At 43.7% G+C, this 27,963-nt stretch overlaps 1 protein-coding gene across 5 annotated transcripts in view; it reads left to right on the top strand.

Annotated features, from left to right (window-relative positions):
• Positions 1-11,698: 11,698 nt before the first annotated feature.
• LOC122166995 (mothers against decapentaplegic homolog 2) overlaps positions 11,699-27,963 on the top strand; it is a 39,896-nt gene continuing 23,631 nt past the window's right edge. For 2 of the 5 annotated variants that reach the window (XM_042831180.1, XM_042831176.1), the window contains exons 1-2: positions 11,699-11,754; positions 19,732-20,017. In XM_042831180.1, coding sequence (XP_042687114.1) covers positions 19,785-20,017 — 233 coding nt within the window. In that variant the 5' untranslated portion in view covers positions 11,699-11,754; positions 19,732-19,784. Of the gene's footprint in view, positions 11,798-12,478; positions 12,756-17,136; positions 20,018-27,963 lie in introns of those variants that run through there. The other 3 variants (XM_042831179.1, XM_042831178.1, XM_042831177.1) reach the window with 3 other exon arrangements.

Genomic DNA, 27,963 nt, shown 5'->3' with positions numbered 1-27,963 from the left:
AACTTTATGAAAATTGGCAGTTCTTCCCCATAGTGCCCCTCTCCAGGTTGTAGGCTCAAAGTATGTTTGCGTCCACCTTGGATGATCTCCGCAAGGAGAGAAGGAGGGGAGAGATAATGAAAGCCATGAGGTGGAACTACAGAGGGGAGCTGGAATGGGAGCTGCTGGCTTCTGAGACAGAAAGCAGAGATGTTTTCCATTAGTGAGAAGATATAACATGGGGAGACTGAATAGCAACATCTTTCATAGCCCTCTTCTAAACAAAGAAAGGACATCTGCAGGGACATCGGCACCCAGTGGAAATTGTTATGTCTTGGAAGGAAAAAAAAGAAGAAAAAGACTCCCACTGTTTTCTAATTGATTAGTTCAGTACAGTCTTGGAGGTCTTGCTTTCTATCCTTGGAGGAGCAGGGAGGGCATGAGCCTGTTTCCTCACGTGCACTCCCTGCCTCCAGTTTGCAAGTCAGCCTTAATCCAGCAGTTTGAATTTTCAGCTGTCACAGACACAGAAAGGAGGAAAAAAAATCTGGTAATTAAGCGGGCACCTGAGGATCATACACAAAAAGACAGGCAGAGGCAGTAACAATCACTGGCAGAGGTGGCTAAGCAGTAGGCAGCATTTCAACTTGCTTGGTGCTGAGAGCTATCAGACAGGTGGTGAGATCTCTGGTTGTGCTGGAAGCTTTTGGAAAGGAAAGTCAGTGCATCAGTTGTTGAGATCAGTCCTCAAGTTGACATGTATGAAGCTTCCCTCATCTTCCAGGACATGGCCCAAAAACTCAGCTTCTGCAGATGGGAAGATACAAGAGTCTGTGCTAAGGTGAACTTCCTTCTGTCCTGGCAGAACAGACCTATAAGGCATGAGTTTAATGTGTATTGGGGCCTGAACACCAATCATAACAGTGCATTGCTTCTTCTAACCTCATGTATGCTATTCACCATTCCTTCTCTGCTTCTGCTATTCCTCCAGTGTTTTCAACTCTGCTCTTCAAACCTAATATGTAATCCCTTCTTGGAAACAAGAGCAGCTAAGACTGAGATATGTTGCTTAGAAAATGGTAGGTCACATCTCCTCGAGGTGTGGAACCTGGAGGAAGGGATGGATGAAGAGGCATGGGTATCACAGGCAAAAGGATAGAAATCTGGGTTTTATTCATGGTGGTTTGTAGAAGGATGTTTCTGGTGTCAGAGAACATTCCCAGTAGGCATTGGCTGTAGAAGGCATCATGCCTCAGGCACACGCCTTGAGTTACTGTTCTTTGAGATCATGTTTTTTCTCTTTTTCCCAAAGCCTCAAAATTATTTTTAAGCCCCTTTCTGGCAACCCCAGGGGAACAGGTACCAGATGGAACTAGCTGATCTTAAATGTCCCTTCCAACCCAAACATTCCATGCTTCTCTGACATTTAAGGCATTTGGTGACACCAAGCTGAGTGGTGCGGTTGACACGGTGGAAGGAAGGGATGCCATTCAAGGGACCTCAACAGGCTGGAAAGGTGGGCACAGGTGAACCTGATGAGGTTCAACACAGCACAGTGCAAGGTTTTGCACTTGGCCAGAGGAATCCCAGGCATCCATGCAGACTGGAAGGAGCGGTCCTTGAGAGCAGCCCTGCAGAGAAGGACCTGGGGGTCCTGATAGATGAAAAGCTGAACATGAGCCAGCAGTGTGCATTGCAGCTCAGAAAGCAAATGGCACCCTGGGCTCCATCAGCAGAGGGGTGGCCAGCAGGGACAGGGAGGTGATTGTCCCCCTCTGCTCTGCTCCTGTGAGGCCCCATCTGCAGTGCTGCGTCCAGGTCTGGAGCCCCCAGTACAAGAAAGACAGGGAAGCTGTTGGAGAGGGTGCAGAGGAGCCACAGAGATGATCAGGGCACTGGAGCACCTCCCCTACGAGGACAGGCTGAGGGAGCTGGGCTTGTTCAGCATGGAGAAAAGAAGGCTGCGGGGTGACCTCATGGCAGCCTTTCAGTACCTAAAGGGAGCCTACAAACAGGAGGGGAATCAACAATTTGAAAGGATAGATAATGGCAGGACAAGGGGAAATGGCTTGAAGTTGAGGGAGGGAAGATGGAGTTTGGATGTCAGGGGAAGTTCTTTGCTATGAGAGTGGTGAGGTGCTGGAACAGCTGCCCAGAGCGGCTGTGATGCCCCGTCCATCCCTGGAGGTGTTCAAGGCCAGGTTGGATGGGGCCCTGGGCAGCCTGGGCTGCTATGAAATGTGGAGGTTGGTGGCCCTGTGTGTGGCAGGGGGTTGGAGATTCGTGATCCTTGAGGTCCCTTCCAACCAGGGCCATTCTGTGATTCTGTGATTCTGTTATCTGTTTCTCTCTCTTCCCAATTCCCTCTGCTCACTCAGCACTGAAAGCTGGAAAAAGACACGAATGTTGATCAAGCAAATATTTAAAATTCAGTATTTAATATCATTGTGATTTAACATAAATCTCCAATGGAGGTTAATGAAAGATTCAAACTTGTTCTGAATGACAGAGAAAAAAAGGGAGTAATTACTTAACTGAAGTCTAATTTCATTCATTGTTATTAGGTGGATTTAGATTATTGCTTGCTCAAGATTAGAGATTTGAAGTGCATGGCTGAAATCCTCTTTCTAATTCAGAACTGCTAAATCCTTGGGTATTCCTCCATTATTGTGTTTTGATTTGCATCTATGCTCATTTCAGGATATAGCTGAGCAAAACATTTCCTCTTTTCTTCTCTCTTCATGTTCTCCTAACAGCAAGTGCCATAGGCACACTAGCACTGAACTCCTCTGGGTTGATAATTAATTCAAAGCAAATGATAATTAATTTTATTCAAGCAGAAGACACCATCAACATGAAACCAACTAAAAAATGTCTTCTAAAGACTTTTTTTGCAAGAAGGACTCCAGGCCTGGGTTCTAAGTATGCTGACTGAGATATAAGCACCCTTTTCATTGCAGGAGTCGGACAAGATGATCCTTGAAGAGACCTTCCAGCCGAAAAGATTCTGTGATTCTATTCCACTGGTGGTGGATGGCATTGTTAATTGATTAGTTTAGTATCAGTATCACTTGCATGGTCAAGGGAAAAGCACTGTGACATCCAGTTTTTCTCACTGATGTCGAACCCACACACTACGCTGGGGCAGTGGGATGTCACATTCACTGCCACATCCCAGCAACTGAATGTCACATGGACACATGGAGCAAGCAGTTCGGGATGCCTTGGGTAGCAGAACTGGGGACGGCGCTAGGGCAGCCATTGAACTGTTACCAGCTCTCAGCCAATGGGTTAGGGATAAGGGAAGGGATAGGGACAGAGATGGGGATGGGGTAGGGTTAGTGTTGGGACGTCTTTTTTGTGTGTGTGAAATGGCCAGAGCTCACGCTGGGAGCCAAGGAGAACAGACAAGCACTCAGGGATTAGATGAGGTATAATCCTCCCTAATCCCATTTCTAAACCCAGTCACTAGAATTAGCGTTATTACCACGAGGACACTACGGCAGATCATTTATTTCACAATTACTGACTCTTCATGAAGAGGGCAATCCCCAGCCTACAATGCACACTATCTCCTCCATCTCACACGAAGAATACGAAGGGACAAAACCAGCATATATGGCTTGCTACTGTCAGTGCAAATGGCAGCAAAACCATATGCAGAAGCAAATGTGAAAGACCCTCTGCAGTCCTACATGGCCAGTAGATGCAGATAAGAAGGTACACAGCAAACCCATTCGTGCTCTTCTATTGCCACGACCCCAGGCCAAGGCTCAGCCCCGCTCTAGCTGCACGCTGCCAGCAAAGCCTTGGGTACAGTTTGGGTTGTAGGCCAGGCCAGGGACCATTAGCAAGAACCCTTCTGTGTTTCCACTTTGTTTTGAAAAAGAAAGTTTTGAGATTTTTGTCATTCCACAACAGCTGGTATCTCCACTATCCCTATCTGCCTGTAGGGATAAGAGGGTGGTGTTTGGCACCTCTCAAAAGACAAGGCACTTTTAGCTTGCAAATTCTGCATATTTATATCTCTTTTGAACATTACAGACCAAAAACATGCTCCAAATACCCTTTTCTGACTACAAAAGACTCTTCAGCTACTGCCTTTTTACCCAGTATCCCCACCACCATTTCCAGCTGAGACCATTAAGTTGTACTCCATGTAATGGAGTGGAGTCAAACAGTTGCTGTGCTCAAGGGAAGGCAAAAAGTCAGGAGATGGGAGGAAATGGTTGGATTCTTTCTTGGCAATGGTCTTGTCTGTCTGGAATTGTAAATTGTAAAGATGATGACTGAAAGAGGATTCGCGAGGAAAATATTCCCCCCTATCATTTTGTTAACTCTACAAGCTGACAGCACATCACTGCGTCTAGACACACCTTTGTGGGGAGCCTGACAGTTGGCTGTCAAGGACACCTGGTGGTGAGATGCTATGTGCACCTCTCCTCCAGCTCCAGGGGAAATAATGGTGTCAGCAGCAAAAGCATGAGGAGAGAGCAGCCAGGGAGGGGAGATCAGACAGCAGCCAAGCCCACAGGGTATCATTTTTTAGGGCACCACCAGAACAGGGCAATTCCTACATGGAGTCCATCAGCAGAGGCATAAGGATAAATGCAGGACATTGTCTTAGGCAGGATGACACCAGATTCAAGGCATGTCTGGCTGTCTTTCTTAAGAGTGGAAAGAGTTCAGACTGATTTTCCCTCCCCAGACAGTGCAGTCAGCCGTAATGCTGAGTGTTCTGTATTGCAAAATCTAGCCTACCAGTCCCGAACTCTGCGTAGAGCACCTGGAACACCTGAGCTGTCAAGCTCAATCAACTGGGTTCTGCTTCTGAATTACAGACATCCTTGCAGAGAGGCTGCCCAGAGAGCTGTGGGTGCCCAAGGCTGTGGCTGGGGCCTTGGGCATCCAGAGCTGGTGAGGGGCACAAAGCTCACAGCAGGGGAGACTTTGAGGTTCCTTCCAACCCAACCATTCCAGGGTTCTATGGTTCTGTAACCATCTTCACGGCTGCTTCCAACCCAAACATTCCTTGGTTCTTCTGCTTCATTTACCTTCAAAAAGGCTCTCTTTCCCCTCATTTTTGGCCCAAACACAAGCTGAGCTTCACAAAATTTAACGCTAATTATTACACCCACTTTGTGGTCCTTCGAGGCTTTGCATTCTCAGGCTGCTCATCGGGATCTCCTGGGGGCTTCATGTGGTCAGAATGGTCAGTCTCTGCTCTGCAACAGCACTACCATCTGTCACTTGTATTACAGAAACGAGTTGTAGAATTGTTGTAGTCTGAAGGAAAACTTGCCTTAGACTTGCCAAAACTTGTGTTTAATCTTTACTTTGTGCAAGATACTTGCATTAGTGATATCAAGGAAGGCACAAGGTCCTTGGAATGCCTCTGATACCATGTACTGTTGAGTCTGAGACCCAAACTACTTTTGTTGCTTTAACCTTCAAGCCAGAGGCTGGATAGCAAGGCATTGACTCTCAAGGATGACACTGCTTGCCTCCAGGCACCACTGATTACAAACTGCTGCAGATTACTGTTTCTGTAGGCTTGAAAACTGACTTATCTTAGAACACATATTGTACTAATACTGCTTTAGCAGGGGGGTTGGACTCAAGGATCTCTTGAGGTCCCTTCCAAATCCTGCAATTCTGAGATTCTGTGATTACTGAGCATTACTCTCTTTGACTTTTTTCGTGCTCTTTGCAGCCCACTGCTTTGATTTCAGTTGGTGCTTCTATTGATTTCCATGTGGGGTGCATCCTTCTTGCTCTCTTGTAGCTCTTCCTTGCTTTGCTCCCTGCTGTGACACCTGACAACAGCCTGATCAAATTCTGAATCTGTCCTTTGCAGCCTATGTTCTCTGCCTTTCTTATCTCTGGTGATTAAAACTCTATGATCTGTAAGAGGTACACCTGTAGTTGTGTCTAACTTGCATGAAGAAGCTAACTCAGGTTGGCTGCAGTTGGGGATTTGGTTTGATCGCGTATTATCAGAAAACACAACACTACTTCCATCTTCATCGTCAGTATTACTCTAAAGTGTTTAAGATCTCATTACTACCTGTCCTTTCTTTAAAGTATTTAAGGTCTCATTATTATCTGTCCTTTCTTCACCTGTAAACGCCAAAGTCTGAAAAGCCAGAATATCTCCTTGCCTGCAGCTGTAAGCTGTGAGGCTTTCCTACTGCCACATTTCATAGGCGTTGACACATTTCCTTTATAGAGCAATCTGCAAAGTGCAATAAAGGCAGACACTCCAGTGGTTGGTATTAAGATAGCTGTTGCAGGAAATCAAGGGTGCACATCTCAACTTTAAGATGTGGCACTGCGTTTTGGAAAGCAGTGACTTCAAAAGGGATTTATGGGTCGCTTTTGAAAATACTGCGAGCATACATATTCCTTTTTTTTTTTTGTAGTAGTAGTAGTAGCAGCAGCAGTAGTAGTAGACAAGAGAGGAATGTATAACAAAGAGGCAAATGAATACAAGCAGAATCACAGAATCACAGAATCATGGAGGCTGGAAAGGCTTCCATGATCCCCAAGCCCATTCCCATGGCCACTAAACCATCTTCCCAAGTGCCACATCTCCACTTGAACACCTCCAGGGACGGTGACTCCACCACCTTCCTGGGCATCCTGTGCCACAGCACTGGCACTCCTGAGAGGAGAAATTGCTTCTAATATCCAACCTGAATCTCTCCTCGCACAGCTTAAAGCCATTACCACTTGTCCTAAAAAGGGAACTGTTATTATCCAGTGTAAGTATTTAAATACAAGTTTAAGATTCCATACTTTGAGAAAAGACATTGGAGAAGTAAAGAGGATTTGGAATAAATGTTGAAGTTGGAAACTTTCCTTGCAGTGAGAGACCACAGAAACTCAGCCTGATTCATTTAAGAAAACCACTCAGATGTAATTCACTTCCACTTGTCAAATCCTTACATGCAACTGAGATGTCTTCTTACGGACATGAGTCTAGCAAAATGAAACCTTCCTAAAGGTATAATGAGCATGATGTTGAAGCTGAACAGATTCCATGCAGATAAACAAGGAAATGCTCTCACTTTCATGCCAGGTTGGTGGATTTCTTCCACCTCAGGCTCATGGATGGAGCTGAGCTGCCTTCTCCACGACTGATGGGCAGTAGCACCGAGCTGCAGAGATTATGAGCTTGAAAAAAGGGATGCTATTGAGAAAATGATTTGTACTTTGAAATAAATAACATAGAGGAGATGATTGTAATGGTCTGTCTTCGTCATAAATTTGAAGATTCTGGTTAAATGTTGAATTTTAACCTCTTAGTGACTTAAATCCTGCAGCAAGAACAGCCTAGTTTTTTATTATGGCCATATTTTTATTTTGTGATATCTTCATCTGCCTAACAGTAATATACGCTTTATGTCTCTAAATAAAAATAAGCAAGGGAGATTTTTGCAGCTTCTCTGAATGCTTGCTTTATTTGTGCTACTCATCAAAATAACAGTAACTATTTAAATGATATTGCCCTAAATCACCAGTTTTTAAAAGCACAAATACTCAAAATTTGCAACTAAAGCTTGGAAAGATCAATAATAGCACAAAGAAAACTTTTATCTTGAAGGATTCTAGATATTTCATAAGCTAATAGAGAAAATATATGGAGAAATCACTTCCAACTCTGCTACCGATGTAGCACAGATGGTGTAGAAAAGTGGGGTAAATCTCATTGAGACTAATCCATACAAACATATGCTTAATTAGCATAGTGCATCTCATACAGGGTAAAATAGAAGCAGACTGTATTGCAATAACTGATCACAGCAGAAATTGGTTTATTTTGATCCCTCCTTGGGAGGCACCAACTAATTTTTTTATCGCGCAGATTTCACTGTAATGATGAATTAATTTCAGTTTGCTGGAAAATGAAAACAGAAGAAGAGAATATGGATGGCAAAAAAAAAAAAAAAAAAAAATCAGAAGAATGATCTCATTTACGCTGAGTTTTATTCTTTTGTCTGATTCCACTGCCTTCAACAGACCCATTCACTACGCAGATTTAAGTGCATACACAAATCCTTGCTGGACTGAGGCCTGCCATTAATTCAGAAACAAAGCCATTGTCCCCCAGGCCTCCTCTCAATTACTCTTGTTTATTTAAGTCAATAAAGATAAACGAGTGTAAATCTCTCTGTAAACAAGGCTATTTCAGTTTAACGATGGCTTACTTGGGGTTAGCATAAATGTGCTTCTAATCAACTTCAGCTAACCCAAACTGAAGGACATAGGCAGAGGAATGGCGCCTTATTTGGGAGAATAGGAAATGATGGACGAACAACCTGAGAAAAAAAACAGAACTGGTGAGGACACAAAGCATGTCAGATCTGCACAGATCAGAGAGGAAAAGGAAAGAAATGCTATTTGCAATTGCTATGGGCAGCTGAAAGCAGCCAGGCCCTTGGTAGCAGGGTGAATCATAGAATCATGGAATCACTAAGGTTGGAAAGACCTACAAGATCCCCAAGCCCAACCCCAACCTATGCCCGCTGACTATGTCCCCAGATGCCACATCTCCATGGTTCTGGAACACCTTCAGGGACAGTGACCCCATCACTTCCCTGGGCAGCCTGTGCCAGTGTTGACTGCTCTTTCAGAGAAGAAACTGTTTGCAATATCCAACATGAACCTCCCCTGGTGCAACTTAAGGTCAATAATTAAAGTGTTCTGAGTTCAAGCCGTGTAAGAAGTTCCTTGGTACTGGCTGACCACACCTACGGTTAGGCATAAAGCTGGGGCTTTGAAGCCAGGAGACTGCCATGATGTTGAGATGACCAAGTTTAAGGTATGCGTAATGCCTGTGATTGCATCTGAGCTACCAAGCCTTCGTAATTTTCCTCTATCACGACCTTACTGCCTTGACTGCATGGAATTCCTGACCCATTTCAGGGCAGAGTGAAACAACTAGGCACTGGCTGTTAGGATACATGGATATGTTAAGATAGTTTCATCATTTATTCATGAGAATTATACCATGCAAATAAAAATAGTGGCCTTCCAGTACCTCAAGGGGGGCTACAGGAAAGCTGGGCAGGCACCTTTTATAAGGGCAGGTAGTGACAGGACAAGGGGAAATGGCTTTAAACTGGAAGAGGGTAGATTTAGACTAGATATCACGAAGAAATTCTTGACTGTGAGCGTGGTGAGATGCTGGAACAGGTTGACCAGAAGGATTGTGGATGTCCACTCTCTGGAAGCACTCAAGGCCAGGCTGGATGTGAGTGACCTGGCTTTGACCAGGCTGTGAGCAACCTGGTCTAGAGGGAGGTGAGCTTGCCTACAGCAGGGAGTTGGAACTACATGTTCTTAGAGGTCCTTTTTAACCCAAACCATTCTATGATTCTATGATAAATACATAAATCCTCTGATTATGTTACAAATTTCTCCCAGGAGATGTCCATTCTAAAAATCATTGTCTAGCTCTATTACATCTGACAGATGCACTTTGTAACAGGAACACCAACCAGTTTGTACTCTGATAGAGTCAGAAATGTGTCTCCACTTTTAGTGTGTTATTTTACACTGATTATTTCTTAAGTCCACTGTGACAAGCTTACATAAGAGGCTATCAAGTTCTTCGCACGGCGTGTTCTTTTCATTGTTATGCTTTTTGCTTTTTTTTTTGCTTTGCCCTGAAAACTTCTAAGAGCCTGATCTGAAACTAGAGTGATTTATATAGTATAGGAAACATACTTCTGCATTTTGGAAGAGGCAGTGAACAGGTTAGAGTTTCAACATTACAGACACTTTTCATTAGTAAAAAAGATAAAAAGAAGAGCAGGAAAATGAGATGACCTTTTATGTACTTTGCTGTTGCTCCCAGCTTTAAGTCTTGGAGTTTTTTAAAGGAGGGAAAAGAACACTGCTCCTTTGCACATATTTAGTCTACTACATGCTGCTGTGACTGAGAAGTTTCTGGAGAAGCAGCATTGCAGCCACTGATGTAAGAATCAAAGCTCTTATTGAAGGATATGCTAGAGCTTCAATAGAGTGAGATGAAGAAATCTGGGAGCACTTCACAGTGCTTCTCCATGGACTCACAGTCATTTTCAGCATATGTTATTCCCTGTCTTGAGCATGCTGTCTGATCCTTTCGTACCCAAACTCTGTTTGGAGCTCTCCCTTTGTTACTTTCTGTAGAACAGATCATTTTGACACACTGCTAAGAATCCCTTTTGTTATTTTCTGTAGAACAGATCATTTTGACACACTGCTAAGAACAACCTCAACACGGAAACTATCTGCCCTGTCTCCAAAGCCCTGCCTGCTTGGCAATACACTTCATGCTTTTCTTCATCTTCACGGTGATATCTGATAGTGTCTGGTCATTTAGAAATCCCAGGTGTCTTTGAACTTATCTGGTATCGGTTTTCTTTCTTGTATCCTTCAAGGGATTTACTCACAGCCTTTGGGAAATCAACACACAGCACGGTGCAGCCGATCACCATTTCATCATGTTGCCTTTAGATCACAGATTACTCCCTTTGTTCTTTCTCCCCAGCAGGTGAAACAGTGGCTGGGAAGTAACCACGAGAATGTAATTCTTGGCAGTGTTGATCCCTGAGAGAACCCTTAGAGCCCTTCCTAGAGATGCTGATGCTCTTCCACCACGGGTTCAAATCTAAGAGGGATTCGTATCTATCCACCTGCACCCCGCTGCTGATGTGCAAATCGTGGTGAGCAACACTGATTTACCAGCATCTAGCAACACCCAGCTTCAGCACGACGGACTGGATATTGCCGTTTACTTTTACCAAAGGAGGCACTGCTCCTGCGGGTGCAGGTCTGTGTCTGGGAGTGCTTTCTGGGGCTGCTGAAGCGGCAGACACACACCTTGCCTGGCTTCTCCACAGCACCCACGCTCCTCAGGCAGCTTCTGGGCTCTGATGCTGTCTGCTTATTTTGCCTTTCCTGTCCTAAAGAAATGAGGCTCATGCAGCTCCTGTTTGTTTTTGCCAGGAGTCCCCCAGCATCGGCTTTTTTTTTTTTTTTTTTTTTTTTTTTTAACCTATTGCAACCCAACCGGACAGAGACGCAGAGGCTCTGAAGAGACAGCTGTCTGCAAAGTGGCTGCAGCAGAACAGGCGCGTTAGGGACCAACCGTGGGGAAAGGCAGAGAAGGCTCTGAGGAGACTCCGTGGGGCTGAGGGGACCTGGGGGGGCTTTGGCTGGGATTTAAGGGGGTTTTGGAGGGGCCCTGGGGGGGTCTCGGCTGAGGTCCAAAGTGGGTTCTGGAGGGTCTCTGTGGAGGCTCTGAAGGGACGAGACCCCGCTTCTCCATCACCCACTCAAGGCCGCCGCACCGAATCCCCACGATACCACAGCGCCCCTCACAGCGCTTGCGCACTACGCGACACACAAACTCTGCCCCTTCAACCGCCCCCAGAGGGCGCGCCGGCCGGAGAGTGACAGCTGGAGCAGCCAATGACGAACGCTGTTTTGCAGCGCCTCCGTGAGCCCTCCCACCCGGTTCCAGCCCTCCTCTCCTTGTTCTTTTTTTTTTTTTCCCTTATCGCCGCTCCCATTGGCTGAACAGTCCGCCAATCGGCTTCGTGGAAGGGTCAAACCAATCCCGTCTCTCCTTTCTATCAGCCGCAGGTAGGTCGGCCAATAGGCCGTCTCCCCTCCCACCTCGGTGGGCGGAGCGTAGCAGTCACCAACAGGCACGGGAAGGGCGGGCGGGCAGCAGAGAGCGCTGAGGGAGGAGGTGGACGAGCAGCAGCTCCGAGAGGAGAGGTCGGTGTGGGACGCTCCGGCCGAGAGGAGGACGGGACTGAGGGTCAGCGGGAGCGGCGGGGAGAGGCAGGAGAACCGCGGGGTATTCCGGGCGGCGGGGAGCAGCTGGTGCTGGCTGAACGGGCCTGGGCCCGGCGGGGGCCGCGCGGCGCCTTCTCCCCCTTTGTTGTGGTGGGGACGCGGCCGCGCTCGGGGCGGCGGGAGCGGGGAGGAGGGATGGGGGAGTCGGATCCAACGCGGGGAACAGCACGAATTCACAGCGCGTGTTTGAGAGCCGTGCCTCCTTGAGCTCCGGCGGCCGTGCCCCTCTGGGGAAGGACCTTTCATCACGCCCCTCTGCTCGTGCACGGGCGCTGCGATGCTCCTGTGAGAGCGGCGTGGCAGCTCTGTCTGTGCTATCTTTTGTTTCTTTTTGTTGTTTTGGACGGGAAGGGGAGTGCCTCGGTGCGGTCTTTCAGCCTTTGCATTGGGGAAATAAAAGAGCCCTTATGGCACCCGACAGCCCTGGAGAGCCGTTGGGTTCAACGGGCTGCAGCTTGGTTTTGTGTGTTGGTTGGGTGTCATGATCTTTGATTAAAGAAGCCATGTATGTTGTGCTCCCTTTCAAATCCCTTTACATTAAGTAGGTAGTTTTAAGGAAAAGTTCTGTTTTCTGGATCCGCTGCAGGAAAAATTTCTGAAAGTGCTGCGCCTGGTCACAGGTGAGTAACTTCCATCTGCACAGAGAAGTTAGTAATGACAACTTACGTGGAGCCCACACCTAACAGCAGGTTTGTCTGTCCGTAAGTGTTCCACGCTTAGCCTGGAGAGCTGCACTTTTAGACTGATTCACAGTGTTACTTTTGTGGGGTTGGAGTGTGCAGTGAGGCTGACGAGTCTTTTCTCTGTTCTCCAGACTGGAAGAACCTCCTGTTGTTAAGTCGAAAGGCTTATCTAACGGAACGCAGTTGCTGTTTAGACTTTAAGAAGCGTTATCGCAGTGTTGGAGCCGTGGTTGCATGGTACATGAGTGGCTTTATTGTTTGATGGCTTTAAAACATCAGTGTTCACAAACTCCAGTGAATTACGGGGGAATGAGAATATAAATAAGAAAGGTTTGAAGTTTGCAGTTGCTTCTCCCTGCCTCGCTCCATTTGCTTAGCACTATCTTGGTGGAAGATAGCACTGATTATCAGTGCCTTTAAAAGAGGAGTGGGGGAGGATTGCACTAAGACTGGCTCAAACTTCAGTGTGTTCTTAGCATCCATCACCTTTAACAGTAGTTTGGGGTGTTTAATGACTTGTGAGAGAATTGGTCTGTAATCGCGTGGTTCAGGATTGGACTGCACTGACAGTCACCAAAATGAGCAGGAATGCAGGTTCAGGTTTCTTTATGGAAGAATCTGGCCACGCGTAATACAGTTTCGGAGAAAAGTTGTCAATGTTCCCGAGGTTTGTTTGATCATAGTAATAATAATTCCCTCCCTTTGCCCCCCAAAATAAAGCACATCTGGAAAAAAGTGAATTTAAAAAAATTGATCTCTTAACTGATCTTTTTTCCCCTCCTAGAAACCAGGGGCACGAGCAAGAGCAGATGAGTTTGGATCACGGCGTATCTCTAAATGCAAAGCCCTGCTTGGGTGCTCCTTCACCTTCCTGCTCCACTTGATCTTTCAGAAGTGTTGAGCACTGGTTGATGTAATTGAGTGTATTGGAGCTTAGAAATCTCTGCTGCTGAGTGCAGATTTAAAAACAAAACTTGTCTCCATCTGTCTAATCTCCTTCCCACAATCGTACTGGGAGAACAGGCTTGGTAGTACGTTCTGGCTAACAAAGAATATGAATTATGGTTGAGACTGAAGAAAACTCCCAAGTTTTCTTTCTATAAAGAGCAGCACACAGAGTTTTAATTATTATAAAAGTATTCTAGATTTTTTCAAATGTACTCAACACTGCCTTAATGACTGTGCATGTAAATGCCCTGTAATTGAAAGCAGCCATTTATGGGCCTGACTTGCTAAGTGAGCTGTAAATTCTGCTTTTCAGATTGGATTTAATGACTTTTATCATAAAGCCACAAACTGGTTGTGAGCTGTGCCGAGAGGCAAACAATACCTAAGCTTACTTTGCCAAAATATTTGTAATTGTGGATTTGTTAAACTGAATTGCTGCAGGTCATGCGATGGGATTAGTTTTTTGTAATAGAATGGGGAGTGCAGGCAGTGCTGTGCTCAATACTCTCTGGGCTAGAAGAAATTGGTGACCACAGAAAATCTTGCTAAACGTTGCTTTCAACTTCCTGCAGTGCTGCTGGATTACAGAGAGGAAGACTTTGTTCCAGATGACTTTTTATTGTGATTAAGTGTGTTTGACAGCAAGAGTGTGAAGGGAGACCAAAAGAGACTGTGAGAGAGCAGCTCCTGGGTCTGCTATCAGTGTAGTCCGGGGCTTGAGCTTGATTTAATTAAGCTGGAGCAAGATGAGCTTACTGGAAGACACTCTTCAAGCTCTGCCTGTGGTGGAGGAAGGAGAGTTTGAAGAAGTTGGGAAACTGTTAAGTTACGCAGATAGAAGCTGACACAGGCACCCAAGTACCTGCTAATCAGTTCTGGGACTGCTCCTTTCAGATTTACCCAGCAGCATTTCCTTTCTAACCTAATGGAACTGACTCTTGCCTGTTACACATGGAGAAGTTTAATCAAAACAAATTAGGTGAGAAGAGCTTAAACTGCTGTGGTTTGGAATGCTCATTTGGTGCTTTTGTGGCTCTGTTGAGGTCTTCCAGTATTAAGGAGCAATGCTGTGAGTTCATAAATACTAAGTATGTGGGAAAAGCATGCTGCTTTGCAGGCAGGTGAATTGGCTGCCTGCAGGTGTGGTACACTTTCCAGGCTTCTAAGAGAATGGCTAAGATATATTACTCTTATAATTATCTCAATCAGAGGTCAGTAAAATTAACGTCTTCTTTCTCGTATTTCTGGTTGCATGCAGTTTAGTGTCACTGTGTGAATGTGTTGCTTTCAGTCTGTTAGTTTTCTTCTAACAATTTTTTCATTACTTTTTGAGTACTACTTAGTAACTGGAGAAAAATTCAACTTCTGAAGCTTTCCTGTTGTCATGTTGGTGCTTATTTTGGTTCTGCACGTAAGAGATGTGAGTTTTCTCATTTGATTCGTAATCAAACGTTGTGAAATGCGTGAGAGGAAATATGTCTATGCTCAAAGTATATGTCTAATTCTCCTCAATGAGCTACACAGAGGAAAAAGTTGTTACACAAAGTTTCAAGATCCCCTTGAGCATAATAAACTTCAAAATCAGCGTGCAAATTGAATCTGTGTAACGGCATGTTGCAAAATCCTCCTTCTAAGGTTGTCCTGGAGAAGGAATTCTCTTTGCTGCTGGTCCCCTGGATCACAGGCCTGCCTTGAGCTCCAGCAGCTCATGCAGGAGCTGAGTTTGGAGCTTGGCTTTGCCAATGAAGCTGTGGCCAGATGGAGCCCCTGGGGACAGTGTTTCCAAGCCCTCCTCTCAGCTGGGTAATTGGCTGCGGGGCTCAGCTGGGGGTGAACCATGGCACAGGGCTGGATTTTTCTCCCAGCTCTCTGCCACCGTCGGCCCCACAGCAACAAACTCCAGCATCCTAAGCATCCTAAGGAAAGGAAGGAAACACTTGAAGCTGTCCTATCCCAGCCTGAATATAGGGAGAGAAGGAGGTGCATCACCTAAGTTCTGTGTGTGGTTGTTCTTCAGAAACCTGTGTGTGAACAGCAGGCTTGAGCTTCTCCAGATGATAAAAGAGGTGTCTAACACACCTTTGTAGGGTAAGAAGTAGCCCCCATTGGGACTCAGGGTGTGATTTGGAGGGTGCAGGAGAAGAAGTGAAATGTCCCCTCTTGTCCATTCCTCTAAGTTCTGTAAATACAACATATTCCTTCTGCAGGGAGAAAGAGCTTCTAGTTACAGTGTACAGAATTCAGGTTTCCTGCAGGGTGTGATAGTTAGCACTGGGGAAATTCTTTTCAGATTCAGCTGTCTTGTTATTTGGAATAGCACAGCTTAAAGATTCCAGAAGCACGCCATAAATTTTGTTATGTTTCAGTTTAGTACAAGATGAAATGCTGCATCTTTTCTTAAAGTTTCACAGTCTTAATGACTTTGCATTGGTGTAGGTGACATGGAATACTACATATGCTATAGATCTTAAAGCTTTATCTCTCAGTGCTGTTTGGCGTAATGTAAGATCTTGCTACTGCCTTAAACAGATGATGCTAGAATTAATATCTTTATTGTGAAGGAATTATCATAGGGAGGCATGTGGAGGAGAAAGGTGGATATTCCCTCTTCCTCTGAGATATGTGAAACATTGTGCGCTGGGTGAAATTGGTATAGAATCTTGTCCAAATTCCAGGATTAATGAAAAAAAAAAAAGAACCTTTTATATCACAAAATAGGTCTGAAACTGGGAAGAAATAAAGTTTTAGACTCTCTTAAATGCCACAAAAAGGTTTTCCTTGATTCTCCTTTAGCTTCTGTCCTCTTCATTGCAGAAGAGCACTTGAAAATGAAGTTATTCTCAGCCAGGTTGCATAGAATAAAACCAGGAGAGATCAGATTTCTTGATTTCAGATTTAAGATGAATGAACTGGTATGAAATACATTGCATAAGGCTTTACAGTAATTATCCAGAAGTCACTTGATATTTTTGCTTATAGTGTATACCAGACACTCAGGAAGGGGAAACTTCCCTTGAAGATTTCAGTCTGCCTGTATGCTGCCCTGAAGTTTTCCTTCATATTTTACGCTTAGTTATTGCTGGGATCATAGGCTTAATATTTAATCCCCGTTCCAGAGAACCACAGCAGAATTGAATAATAGCAGACATGATTCAAACTGCAACTTTAGAAGTTGCCAGCGATCACACTGTTTGACCAACTATAGAAACGTGTGCATGAGGAAGCGGAATATACTGCGGGGGTAGAGATGGAGCATACCACCACCATTAGGCAATCTGCGAGTTTTCCAGCTATAATCTGTTGGATGTAACAGCACGTGTTCCCTGTGTGCCAGCAGTTCTGACACTGGTAGCCCTCTTTCAAACCCTTGAGTACTCGGAGCTGCAGTTTTAAGGCATAATCTGGCAAATGTGGTAGGGATTGAAGTAGTGACAGCTTTCTGCTCCGTGTCACAGTTCTGCTGCCTTCCTCTGGACATGCTCTATGGTGCCTTTCTTGTGATGAGAGGCTCAACACGGAACAGAGCACTGAGGTATGGCCTCACCTGTGCTGAGTACAGAGGGATGGCCACCTCCATGCTTCTGCTGGCAGCGCTGTTTCTGATACAAGCCAGGATGCTGTTGGTCTTCTGAGCACACTGCTGGCCTGTGTTCAGCTGAGCATCGACCAACACCCCCAGGTCCTTCTCCAGATGCGTGGGGTTGTTGTGGCCAAAGAGCAGGACCTGGCACTTGGTCTTGGTGAAGCTCATCCTGTAGCCCCATTGGCCAGCTATCCAGCCTGTCCAGATCATTCTGTAGGGCCTTCCTAGCCCCAGGCAGATCAACGCTTCCTCCAACTTGGTTTGATCTGCACACTTCCTTAGGGTGCACTCAGTCCCCTCCTTTGGTTAATCAATGAAGTTGTTAAGCAGGATTGCCTCACTGCTGACCCCTGGGGAGCACTACTCATGGCTAGTTGCCAGCTGGATGTATCTCTGTTCATCACCATTCTCTGGATGGTAGTGGAAACAGTAAACAGGCAGGAAAAATGATTTTCTGCTTTTGGGACAGAGCACTAAGCTAGATGCACCGACTTCTGTCATGTTAGGGTTTTTCTTAATTACTTTATTGCTGCTTTTTCCTTGCATGATTGAGGTTTGTACTTTGCTGTGCCTCCTGTAGGCATGGAGAAGCGTGTAACTTCTGCATATGTTAAGCTGGCTGAAAGATTGTCCTGTGTGTATTCATCACAGTTGGCTGCAGCGTTAAGGTGAACAAAATCCTGTCCTACTTGTGTCACGTTCTCTTTGCTCACCCTTTGGAAGAAATGAGATTGCTGCTGGAGTAGCTTGTTGAAATGCCTACTGATACAACTGGCAAATCCATGACATGGCATAACCATGGCTAGAAGAGCAGTCAGAGCCTCCCAGAATCACACTTACTCTGCAGGCATGGCATATACATTGTTTTCTTAAATCATGTGTCCTCTATTTAAAAATAAATTGTTTTAATATAAATATGACCGCGGGACTAACAGATAAACTGTGCTTTATGAAAGCATCTATGAAAACTGGTAAATGTATAAGGGAGTGGTAGAAGTCAAGTAAAGAATTTGAAAATTCTGATTAGTTGGGGTTGAACTATCAGTATGTAGATATCAGTGTTATCTCAAGGGAGAGAATACAGCAAGCTTGGACACATCCTCTCGGGGGTGTTGTAAAGCTGAAAATAGATAAAAGGACAGAGAATGTTTAGAAGGTTTGAAAGAACAGGCAATTTAACATCTTGGTAAGTGAGACTGCTGAAGTGCCTACTTTATAATGCTGATAATCAGGGCAGTTGAAAGGTGACAAATGAGAAGCTGAAGAGTTGGTGATGCCTGTATTATATGTTAGTGAGCTCCATAAACTTGGGAAGAACGGGTGTGTGGATGAGCAGTGATGGAGGTGTTCGGTGGGGGATGTCTGTCAGTATTGGCTCCCAGGGAAAACATAGCTTGAGTGTCCTGCTTAGCACTGGATTGAAGACGTTGGCTGTTGAGGTTGTTTCAGTAGTTTGCTGTAGCTGGGGCTCCAGTACAACGCTTCTGCAGTCTGCAAAATGTGACCTCCAGCCTGACTTAGTGGCCACAATTCTGTAATAATTTAACACCACTGAAAGAACAGTTCTTCTCATGCTGTGGTCTTATGTGAAGGTGAAACCTTGCATGTAGTATAGATGAGTTATTATTTAAAGCTGCCTGCAGAATATAACCCAGCTTTTGTTGACCTGTTGGTTCTCGTTGAAATTGTGAAGGCGTGATGAAGCAAAAATCAGCCAGGAATACCATAACCTGAAGTGTCCCAAATGAACCATTGCTCTTTTGCAGATGAGAAACCTTACAAGGTGAGGTATATTTTGGATAGAAGGGAGGAGCGTGCCTGCACAGTATGCACATAAGCTGCCTAGAAAGCTCTGATTGTGTAGCTTGAAGGTAACATTTTGTACTTGGCTCAACAAGGTACTAACTATTACAGCTTAGAGTGCTGAAGTTTGACAGCACGGTAAGTTTGTGGAATTCAGATATCCAGTTACTGCCTGGAAATAAGACTAGTTCTGGCTTCAATGCAGTGCTTCTGTCTGTAGATGATGCTGTCCTCAAACAAGCTCCAATAGCTGTCTGCTTAAAATGATACAGCTGATTTGGGGCTTGTATTTTAATTCCTGAAAGTAGCCTGATACAAACTGTAAAACTAGGAAGTGTGTGTGTATGTATGTATATATATATATGTAAAATATGTATATGTATGTATGTATATATATATATATTTAAAAAAAAAAAACTGGCTATCATTTCTTCCAATCCATCTGAAGTACAAATAGAGACGAATGCCAGACACAGCTCAAGATTCAGCATCCCTCCTGATGTTTTATGTGTCCCGACTGGGGTAGTTGATATCAAATGCAAGGGTGTCAGAATTCAAAACAAACACAACTGCGCCACTCAGGTAGCTACAAAATGAGACTTTGAATATTCTTTAATGGATTTTTGAAAAAGTTGATGATTTAAATTAGTGACATCTTGGAAGGTTGATTATCTATCGGCTGTCGAGTTGTAAATTAGAGCCACGGAGTAAACTCATCATCAAAATTTAAAGTGAATTTCAGATCCGCCTTCTGAACTATTACCTGAATTGTTTGGAGGTGGCGTGTCCTACAGCATTTGATAATGGAAGATCCTAAGCAAGGAGTGTTCTCAAGTAAAACCTCGGTGCTAATGTGTCTGTTTCGGTTTGCGTTTTTAGGGATCAGACAGAAATCTCTAACTGTGTGCTGAGCGTTCTGTCTGGTGGGAATCATGTCATCCATACTGCCATTCACTCCACCGGTTGTGAAGAGACTTCTTGGGTGGAAAAAATCTGCTGGTGGTTCCGGAGGGGCCAGCGGTGAGCAGAATGGGCAGGAGGAGAAGTGGTGTGAAAAAGCGGTGAAAAGCTTGGTCAAGAAGCTAAAGAAAACAGGACAGCTGGATGAGCTTGAGAAGGCCATTACCACTCAGAACTGCAATACCAAGTGTGTGACCATACCAAGGTAAGTCCTGTTGCGTTCAACATTCCTTACAGCCACTTAAGGGGTGACTAAATGGATGTTAATTTGTGTGAACAAATCAATAACAGAATCAGTTGCATGCCTTTGATTCTTTAAAAGTTCTTTAAAACCTGTTTTGGTTTTGTGTACTGCTTGCTTCAGTTCTAAGAACTGAATCACATGGTACATTCTCAATTTCTTATGAGTTTACAACTCAGTTTTTATTACTAACTGGATTCCAGTTTGTGAATGTTCTGGTGGTGCCTAGCGCAGCTCTTAGCTCGTAACACTGCCATGTGCTTTTATTTTATAACTCTCTCTGTATTCGGAGGGGCTTATTTGAACTCCCACTTCCACATTAAACAAAAAAAGACTAGTTTTTCCTTGGTCAACACTTCAGTCCTCTCAATTATTATTTTCAGTTGTGTATGGAAGTTTTGTTGAAGTTTTGCAAACTGCATCCATTTTCCCATTTGAAGGGAAACGTCAGTGGAAGCAGTTTTTCTGAAGACTTATTACTATTTGTTATTGGTTAATGAAAATGCTTTTCATTTAATAACTTAAGAGTACTTCTAGATCTTCTCTTCTGCTCCTTATATGCATGTATATTTAGGTAAACAGCTCGCATTCTACTCCTTTGACTTTCTCAATTCATTGCAATTGCTGTGCAAGGGGCAAGGGTCGTGTTTGTGAAGTGTATCTCCAGGTTCATGTTGTATGGAATCGCACTGGCGGTGCGTGTGTGTAAGCTCTTCAGGGCTGCGACATGAATCTCAAATCACTCTGTGGTGTGTTTCTATGAAAATGCAAGAAAGTCTGGTGACAGGAATTTTTTTGGGCGTTGAGCCCCCTGACGCTTAGAATTAGTTTCTAAGAGAGAGAAACTGCATATTTTACGACCTTCATTTCTGTATTATTAGCACACTGATCCCAGCTACTTTTAAGCTTTGTGTTAATCATAGTTCCATTTACATTCAACTGATGTCTGTCATGGTTGCCACTTACCAAATGTGTTACGGCTGTTACCTGACCATGGTTTTAGCATTACCCTATATTTGACATAGCCTTTTCTGTAATCCATACACATAGCTGCTTTCATTCTGCCATCCATTTTCTGTTCATCTTTTGTTTCTAATGTTGCCTCCCGCCTGCATTTTCTTTCCAAGCTGTCCCCAAGTTTTCTGGGTTTCTCATCTTCTCTATATAGTCTTTTTACTGTGATGGGCATTTCTGGCTGGATTGAGATGTTCTGTTCTCATCTATCTTTGGGTCAGCTGAAGTAGAGCTCACCTATATCTTACTTTTCTCGACTGTTGTATAAGTAAACTGGTAGCTGGAGCTCTCTGGGTAGTGTTGGCATAAGGTTTGGTTTTAAACTAATGGCTTTGGTGCTAACAGGCAAGATGATATCAGTACACAGACTTCATTTTCATAGCTGGCTTTTGGACTGTTGCTGTTATTTCACTTTACGGCAGTAGTCTGGGCTCCCAGGGAAGACCAAATGTCAGCTCAGTGCTGTAGCGACTTCTGGAGTTTTTTGTTTTTGGATTCAGTAAGCTAATAAAACTGCTGCTTGAGACCCATTCCAACGAATTTCTTAAAGATCTGCAGATCAGCATGGGTGAACAACAAAGGGTTGACTTAGAAACATCTCGCCCACAGCGAAGGAACAAAAAGTTTGGGGTGCTCAGTTGCTGAGGCACACATTTGTCATGAGTGCAGGTTTGTTTGTTTTGTTGTTGCTGGCTTTTGACCAGTTTTAGATTCAGTTTTGATAACTGCTTAACTCAGGATATCGGCAAGTGCTGTGAGATGCCCCTTTGTGGAGCTGTTGCTTTGCAACATCACTAGAAGTTTCACTTGTGGTTTCAAAAGCTGCTGGTCCCATTGCAAATTTCCATAGTTTGTTAAAAATGATTAATTGTAGTGTACTTTTTTTTTTCATCTCAAAACTGAGAGTGGCTCGGATGGAACTGAATAAAGCTGCCCCTTTGGAAATCTGCATACGCACAGCTTTTGATAATCCTGTTGCGTTGTTCTGTTTCTGTTTGTCAAGGTGACCACACAGAAAGTGGGGCTGATGCTGTGTGAGCTACCAAACTGCTCGTGTGAATTACCACAACTTCTTATGCAGACAAATTGAGGTTCTGAGAAAGCAGAAGCAAACAGATGGAGTGGGTGTCGGCATCACGCAGCAGGGATGCTGAGCTCCTCAGAAGTGGGTCAGTAATCTAGAGCAGAGGCTAAATAAGTACAGAGGTCCATTTCACACCAGCCCTTGAAGTAATTTGGAGTTATCTTGCTGAATCCTCCCGGAAAGCCAGTGGGATTCTAATCTCATAATCCTTAGGTATCCTTAAACTAAATGTGGAGACTTGAGTTCAAACTTTTCTAGAATATGTAATGAATTCAGGTGCGTTTAAGATCATGTCTTTATGCTCTCCCCTGCAGTGCTGATATAAATAGAGCACAAGAAACAAGTCAGTGAAGAAACATTTTATGTAAGACTTCTATTGGAATAGCTACTACCTCACTAGCATGGATAGAAATGAATAGTTTGTAAATAATATTAATTAAAACCTGCATCCTTAACAAACCAAACCACACCATGCAGTGCAGAGCTAGCAGGTTCACAGCCTGTGTCCGTGGTTTAAGAAGTTGTTGCAGTGGTGACAGAACGTTTGTGCTCAAGGTAGGGAAAAATAAATCTCTGGTTTCAGTATTTTTGACTGTATCAGCTGTGTGGCTCTCCTGTCTTGAAATACAGCAATGGTTCTGCAAACTAATTCCATCCTGTGTTGTGCACAGTCTGCATGAGGCAGCGTTGGACTGAGGTACATGGTGTCATAGAGTGTAGGCACTCTTTTTGTTCCAGTATGTGTGGGAGGATAAGGAAGGGCTGGGTGCCTTCCATCAGTCTCAGCATCTGCAGCCTTCATTCATTTCAGCTTTGCATAATGAATAGGGCTTCCATGCGTGCCCTGACAAGGTGACTGCTAACTGGGAGGAAGGAGCAGCTAAAAGGTGTCTGTAGCAGTATACTTCTGTTTCTATTCCAGACGCTGTGTCCTCGTGTCAGTACTCTAGGAAGGTTTCATATTTCATATAGTTGAAGACTTTCTCCTTGAATAGACACAATTTTTGTTGGTCTTAATGCTAGTGGTTATATTAGAACTACTACATACATCTGCTGTTGTTACTGCGCTTGGAACTTAGCATTGAGTTTTCTTTTTGATGGGGAGGTTGAGTCTCTACAGAGGAGGTAAATCTTATCACTGCTTTTTAGTAATCTGTGGCTCAAAAGAAAAATACTGGATGTGTTGAGACGTGATCTGCTGGAGTACTGGCTGAAGGAAGGCTTTAAGACCAAGTTTCCTTAAGTCCCAGTTTAGGGACTTTTTTTTTTTTTGCTGCGGTGCTTTAGAGTCCAGAGTGAAATGAGCAGCTGCTCTCTGTGCAGAGAGGAGTCTGACCCTCTTGCAAGCCCTTGTTTTCCTGCCTCCTGCGCCATTAGAGTTTGGGAAGGTGCTCTCTGGGAAATGGTTGCTTTTACTTCAGTTCAGTATGAATATTGAAAATGTCTTATCTCTGCCCTCTGCCCTTCTTGCTTCACATGAGGGATAGCATCTCTGTGCTGTTTCCTGATTTTCAGACACTTATTGTTACTTGTTTTTCAGCAGCCTCTCAAATGAAAAAATCAGAGAGGCTCAAATCCTGCTGTTGTTTGAGTTTGGTTCGTTTTTTTTTTTTGTTTGTTTGTTTTTTTTGGTTTTTTTTTGAAAGGCTATAGCTGAATTGTGGAATTTGTAGTCAGTAGTGAATTCCATGCTTTTACCATTCAGAGGCAGAGGAGAAATCCAACAACAGACTCCATCGTTTTGGAAATATAGAAGATTTTGAGGAAGCGTTGGGTAAAATACAAAGCAGATAACTGCTGGTGAATTGTTTGCTTTGAGTTGAGATTACAAGCTGCCTACTGACCAGTTCCTTAACTTTGTTGTATTTCCAATGCATTCTAAAAGGACTGAGACACTTAAAGCTGTATAATCTGGTGAAAGTTCACCAATCACCTAGAGGCAAGATCACGTGCCATGGTCCCGAATTCTCCAAAGCAACAAGGAATTTCTCAAGCATGCCAGTGTTGTTCCGTTGTTTGCTTGCCCTGCAGCACTCTCTTCATCTTCTGCAGTGGGTTAGCAGTATGGCTAAGATAAGTAGCTTAGGCACAGCATATTGCGTGTGTTAAAATTGTGTTCTGAAAGTTGGCTCTTGTGTTACTTAACATAGCCTCTGTGCGTGTAGCTAAATAATGCTAATGAAGTGTTTACAAAAGAGTGAGCAGCAGAAGTAAACTAGGCAAATAAAGGCATTTGTAATGATGGGACCAAGTCGAATGCTCGTGAGCAAGCATATTTTAAAACGCTGAGATTTGGTTGTCTTTTTCTTCATACATAAAAAGTAAATGGTAGTTTAGGTATAAAGCTCACTGTTTTTATTTAACATAACCTGTGCTACCAGTTACTTTTTTTTTTTTTTTTTTTTTTTAATTCCATGGGAATGTTTGTTGGGAAAGAGCTCAGACAGCTGCATGCAGTCACTTAGTTTTCAGGATGCCTTTGATTATCAGTAGAGCAGAGCTGTTGAACTTACCTGTCTTCTAGAACAGATTGCTTCTCAGCTTTTAATATTTTTCCCCAAAATACAGTACTACAGAGAAATAAATTTCTATGTTCCTTCTCAGATTAAAGCTACAGAATATGAGTGATTTCAACAGTCCCTCTGGGAGGGGGCAAAAGGTCCCTCTGGAAATGCTTTTAGAATTCCAACATCTGCTGTGAAGCTGTGAGGACAGCAGCAGGCAGTTGGATTGGCACAGCAGATCCTAAAATAACATTGCTATCCAGACAGAGGTGAAGTGTGTTTTCCCAGAAACACAACTTGGCAGCATCTGTTGGATTGTAGCTGTGATAATTCACTACTGGAGTTGGGGACGGAAATTAATTTTTAATCATAGCTCACAAACTGAGAACTGCTCTGGATAAAGAATGTCCTCAAACCATATCCTGTATTTTGGTCCATGTGCATTCGTTTAGACATAAATCAGTTTCCATAAATGTTTGAAGACTGCAGTCGAACATCTTAAGTTTCTGAAAACATGTATAGACGTTTAAGAGAGTACATCAAAATACACAAAAGCAGCACTTTATTGCTGAGATTACAAAGAGAGCATGCTTGTAAATTGTTTGCTGTTAAACCAACTATTTTTCTCATTTTATGGTGACAGCTTTCGGCTGATTCTCTTCTATAGTGCTGTGCAGTGTAGTCTGGATTTGGGCACCAAGAAAAAACAGCGCTGCTCTGGTGCTGAGCTGCCTTCCTTGGAGCCCTTTTGGAGCTGAGTGATAATAGCCTGGAGCCTGGTTTTCCAAGGCCATTTCACGCCCAGAGGTAAATGTGTAGAGACCCAGGATGGCACATCTGCATCTGTAGGCAGAAGGAAACTCACCTTAGTTACATATAGATGAAATGATGTGGATGCAAGTATGAGATTGCAGAACCCTTATATGCTACATATAATGAGAAATAATTGATGTCAAATATGACTTCCTGTCTCAATGAAATTTAATTTCTAAACCCAAAGTGAACAAATAGTAAGGCAGTATTGGTGATACTACTTGCATGTGCTGTGTGAAAACTATTGTTACGTGTTTCCTTGACAGTTTAACCAGTGTCTTTCCCTGAAGCTAAACTTAAAGGGAAAGGCAATTGAAGACCTGGTGGTCACTCCTAAATTTCTCGATTTTCCTTTCAGCTGATGAAGGAAAAATAACTTTGGATCAAGTGAAGTTACCAGTTCAGATCAACTTCAGATCACCTGTGAAAGCATTCAGCTGCATGGAAGTGCCAATTTGTCTGGCTTTGATATTAATAACCATATATTTATAAATGCATACTAAGGGAGTGGAGTAACTACACAACATGTGTTCTTGTTTTCAGAAACCAGCTTTATGCAAATGCCTCTTCGAAGCCTCTTTGCAGTGAGCTTGGCACTTGCAGCATTTCTTAGTGAAAATCTTTTCTGAACCGGTCAGTGCTGTTTTGTAGTCCTCTTTTTTTTGAGTGGAGCCATTGTGGGTTGGGATGGATGGAGTGTAGCAGAGGGCAGTGAATGCTCAAAGCAGGGGAAGGCAAGGAGTTGAGTGGTGTCACTACCATTTCCCATTTCCTTTCTACATGGTGTATGTTCTAGCGTAGGAAAGCCAGTCTTTAAAAGATGAATTTGAAGATTTATGTTTACTGTCCTTCAAGGGCACTGTTAATTGAAATTAGGAGTAATGACTGTGTTCATGTGTAGTTGAGAAAGGATTTATTAAATATACTCAGATATTACTTTTGAATTTTTCACAGCTGTGGCAACGTTGAGGACTGAATTGCTGTTGACTAGGATTAAATTATGCTTTAGCCATTGCTCAAATTGCAGTGTCTCATAATGTTTGTGTCATCCTGGAAAAAAAAAAAAAAGTCTTAGAGCATTTAACAAAGAAATTCAGGGCTGCCAGTTTCAAGCTCGTGCAGCTCAGGAAGTCACATGGCTTGCCCACATAATTTGTTAATGAGTTGGTGTGCCAAGCAGAAAGTATTGGCATGTCATTGGAGTCAGGTCAGCTTGTGAGAATTCAGATGTGTGAGATACTCCGCCAGTAGCAGAATGCTCTGTAGCTAAAGGAGCTTGCCCCTCGAGCCAGGAGGGAAAACTGCTGAATTTTGAGGACCTTGTTAGTGTTAGCTGATGTTGTATAGAGGCTTGAGGTGTGTGTTCTAATCTTAGCACTGCTGCTTTTCCCAGCATAACCTTGTCAACTTCTAATTTGCTGTCACTTTTCAGTCTAAGTAAAAGTGAGTTTTTGTTACGCTTGTGTTAGCCACCTCCTCACTGACATAAAACGAATTGGTTTTATGTCAACGAAGTGTTTGGTTGAAAAGTCTAAGTTTAAGATATTTCCTAATGCAGCATTACTGATGTGGAAAGATTTGGAAGTGAGAAGCTGCATCTCTGGAAGCCCATTTGCTTCATGAAATAGTCAAGAGGCAAAATCAAAACTTACGTGTTAAAATGGAATATATATTCCCATAAATGTTTGTGCCAGGTTAAAAGCTGATGCTGGGGTTCAAGAACCCATGAAGTTCAGAGGGCACTTTATTGAAAATAGCTGTCTGTGGTTGTTTCCGCCGTTGTCTTGCTTGGTGGATCCCAGCATGAAGCTGCAACCAGAAAGAATAATACCTGTGTCTGGCACCTTGTCTTACTGTTTAGAAGATGTGTTGGTGACTTCAGAACGAGTTGACTGTGCTTCATTGTTGGTATTGAGCTCTAAATTACCTCATAAATACTATTTATTTTTTCTCTAGTAAGGAATTGGGGCTGTGATCAGCCCAAGTCAGTGCTAAACTATTCACTGCAATAGTGGAAAGCTTGTGAGAGAAACTTTATGCAGTGCTGTGTTCTCATCACAACCAGCTCTTGTTGGCTTCTGTCATGCTGCATTGTTTGCAGCAGACCAGCAGGATACAGGAGAACAATCAGAAGCCAGAGCAGGTTCACATCTCATTGCATGGGCTTCAGAGTTGGCAGAGGAACAATGAGCTTGGGGAAATCCCCTTGGATGGGTGCTGCACAGTGATCTGACTTCAGCATTTGTTTAGAAAAAGATTCCCCACATGGTGCTTTTTATTCTGAAATGTGTAAGTGCATTTCAGTAGGTCAGAATTGAAGGTCTTTGCTTGAAGCCTTTGCCTCTAATCTGTAGGAAACTGACCAGTTCTTCTTGTACTTGGGTTGTCTTTTCTTGCCTTCTGGGTAGGAAAAGCCCGATGCAAAAGCTGTTGCTCACTGTTCCTTAAATTTAAATTTACTGCTTGGTTAAATTGATGAGTTCTATCCTAGAACT

This window comes from Centrocercus urophasianus, unplaced genomic scaffold (assembly GCF_019232065.1).
Source record: "Centrocercus urophasianus isolate 14NV4802_14NV808 unplaced genomic scaffold, USGS_Curo_1.0 seq_35, whole genome shotgun sequence".
NCBI classification, from domain to species: Eukaryota; Metazoa; Chordata; class Aves; order Galliformes; family Phasianidae; genus Centrocercus; species Centrocercus urophasianus.
Note: the sequence above shows the minus strand (reverse complement) of the source record. Positions and strands in the feature narration are given on the sequence as shown.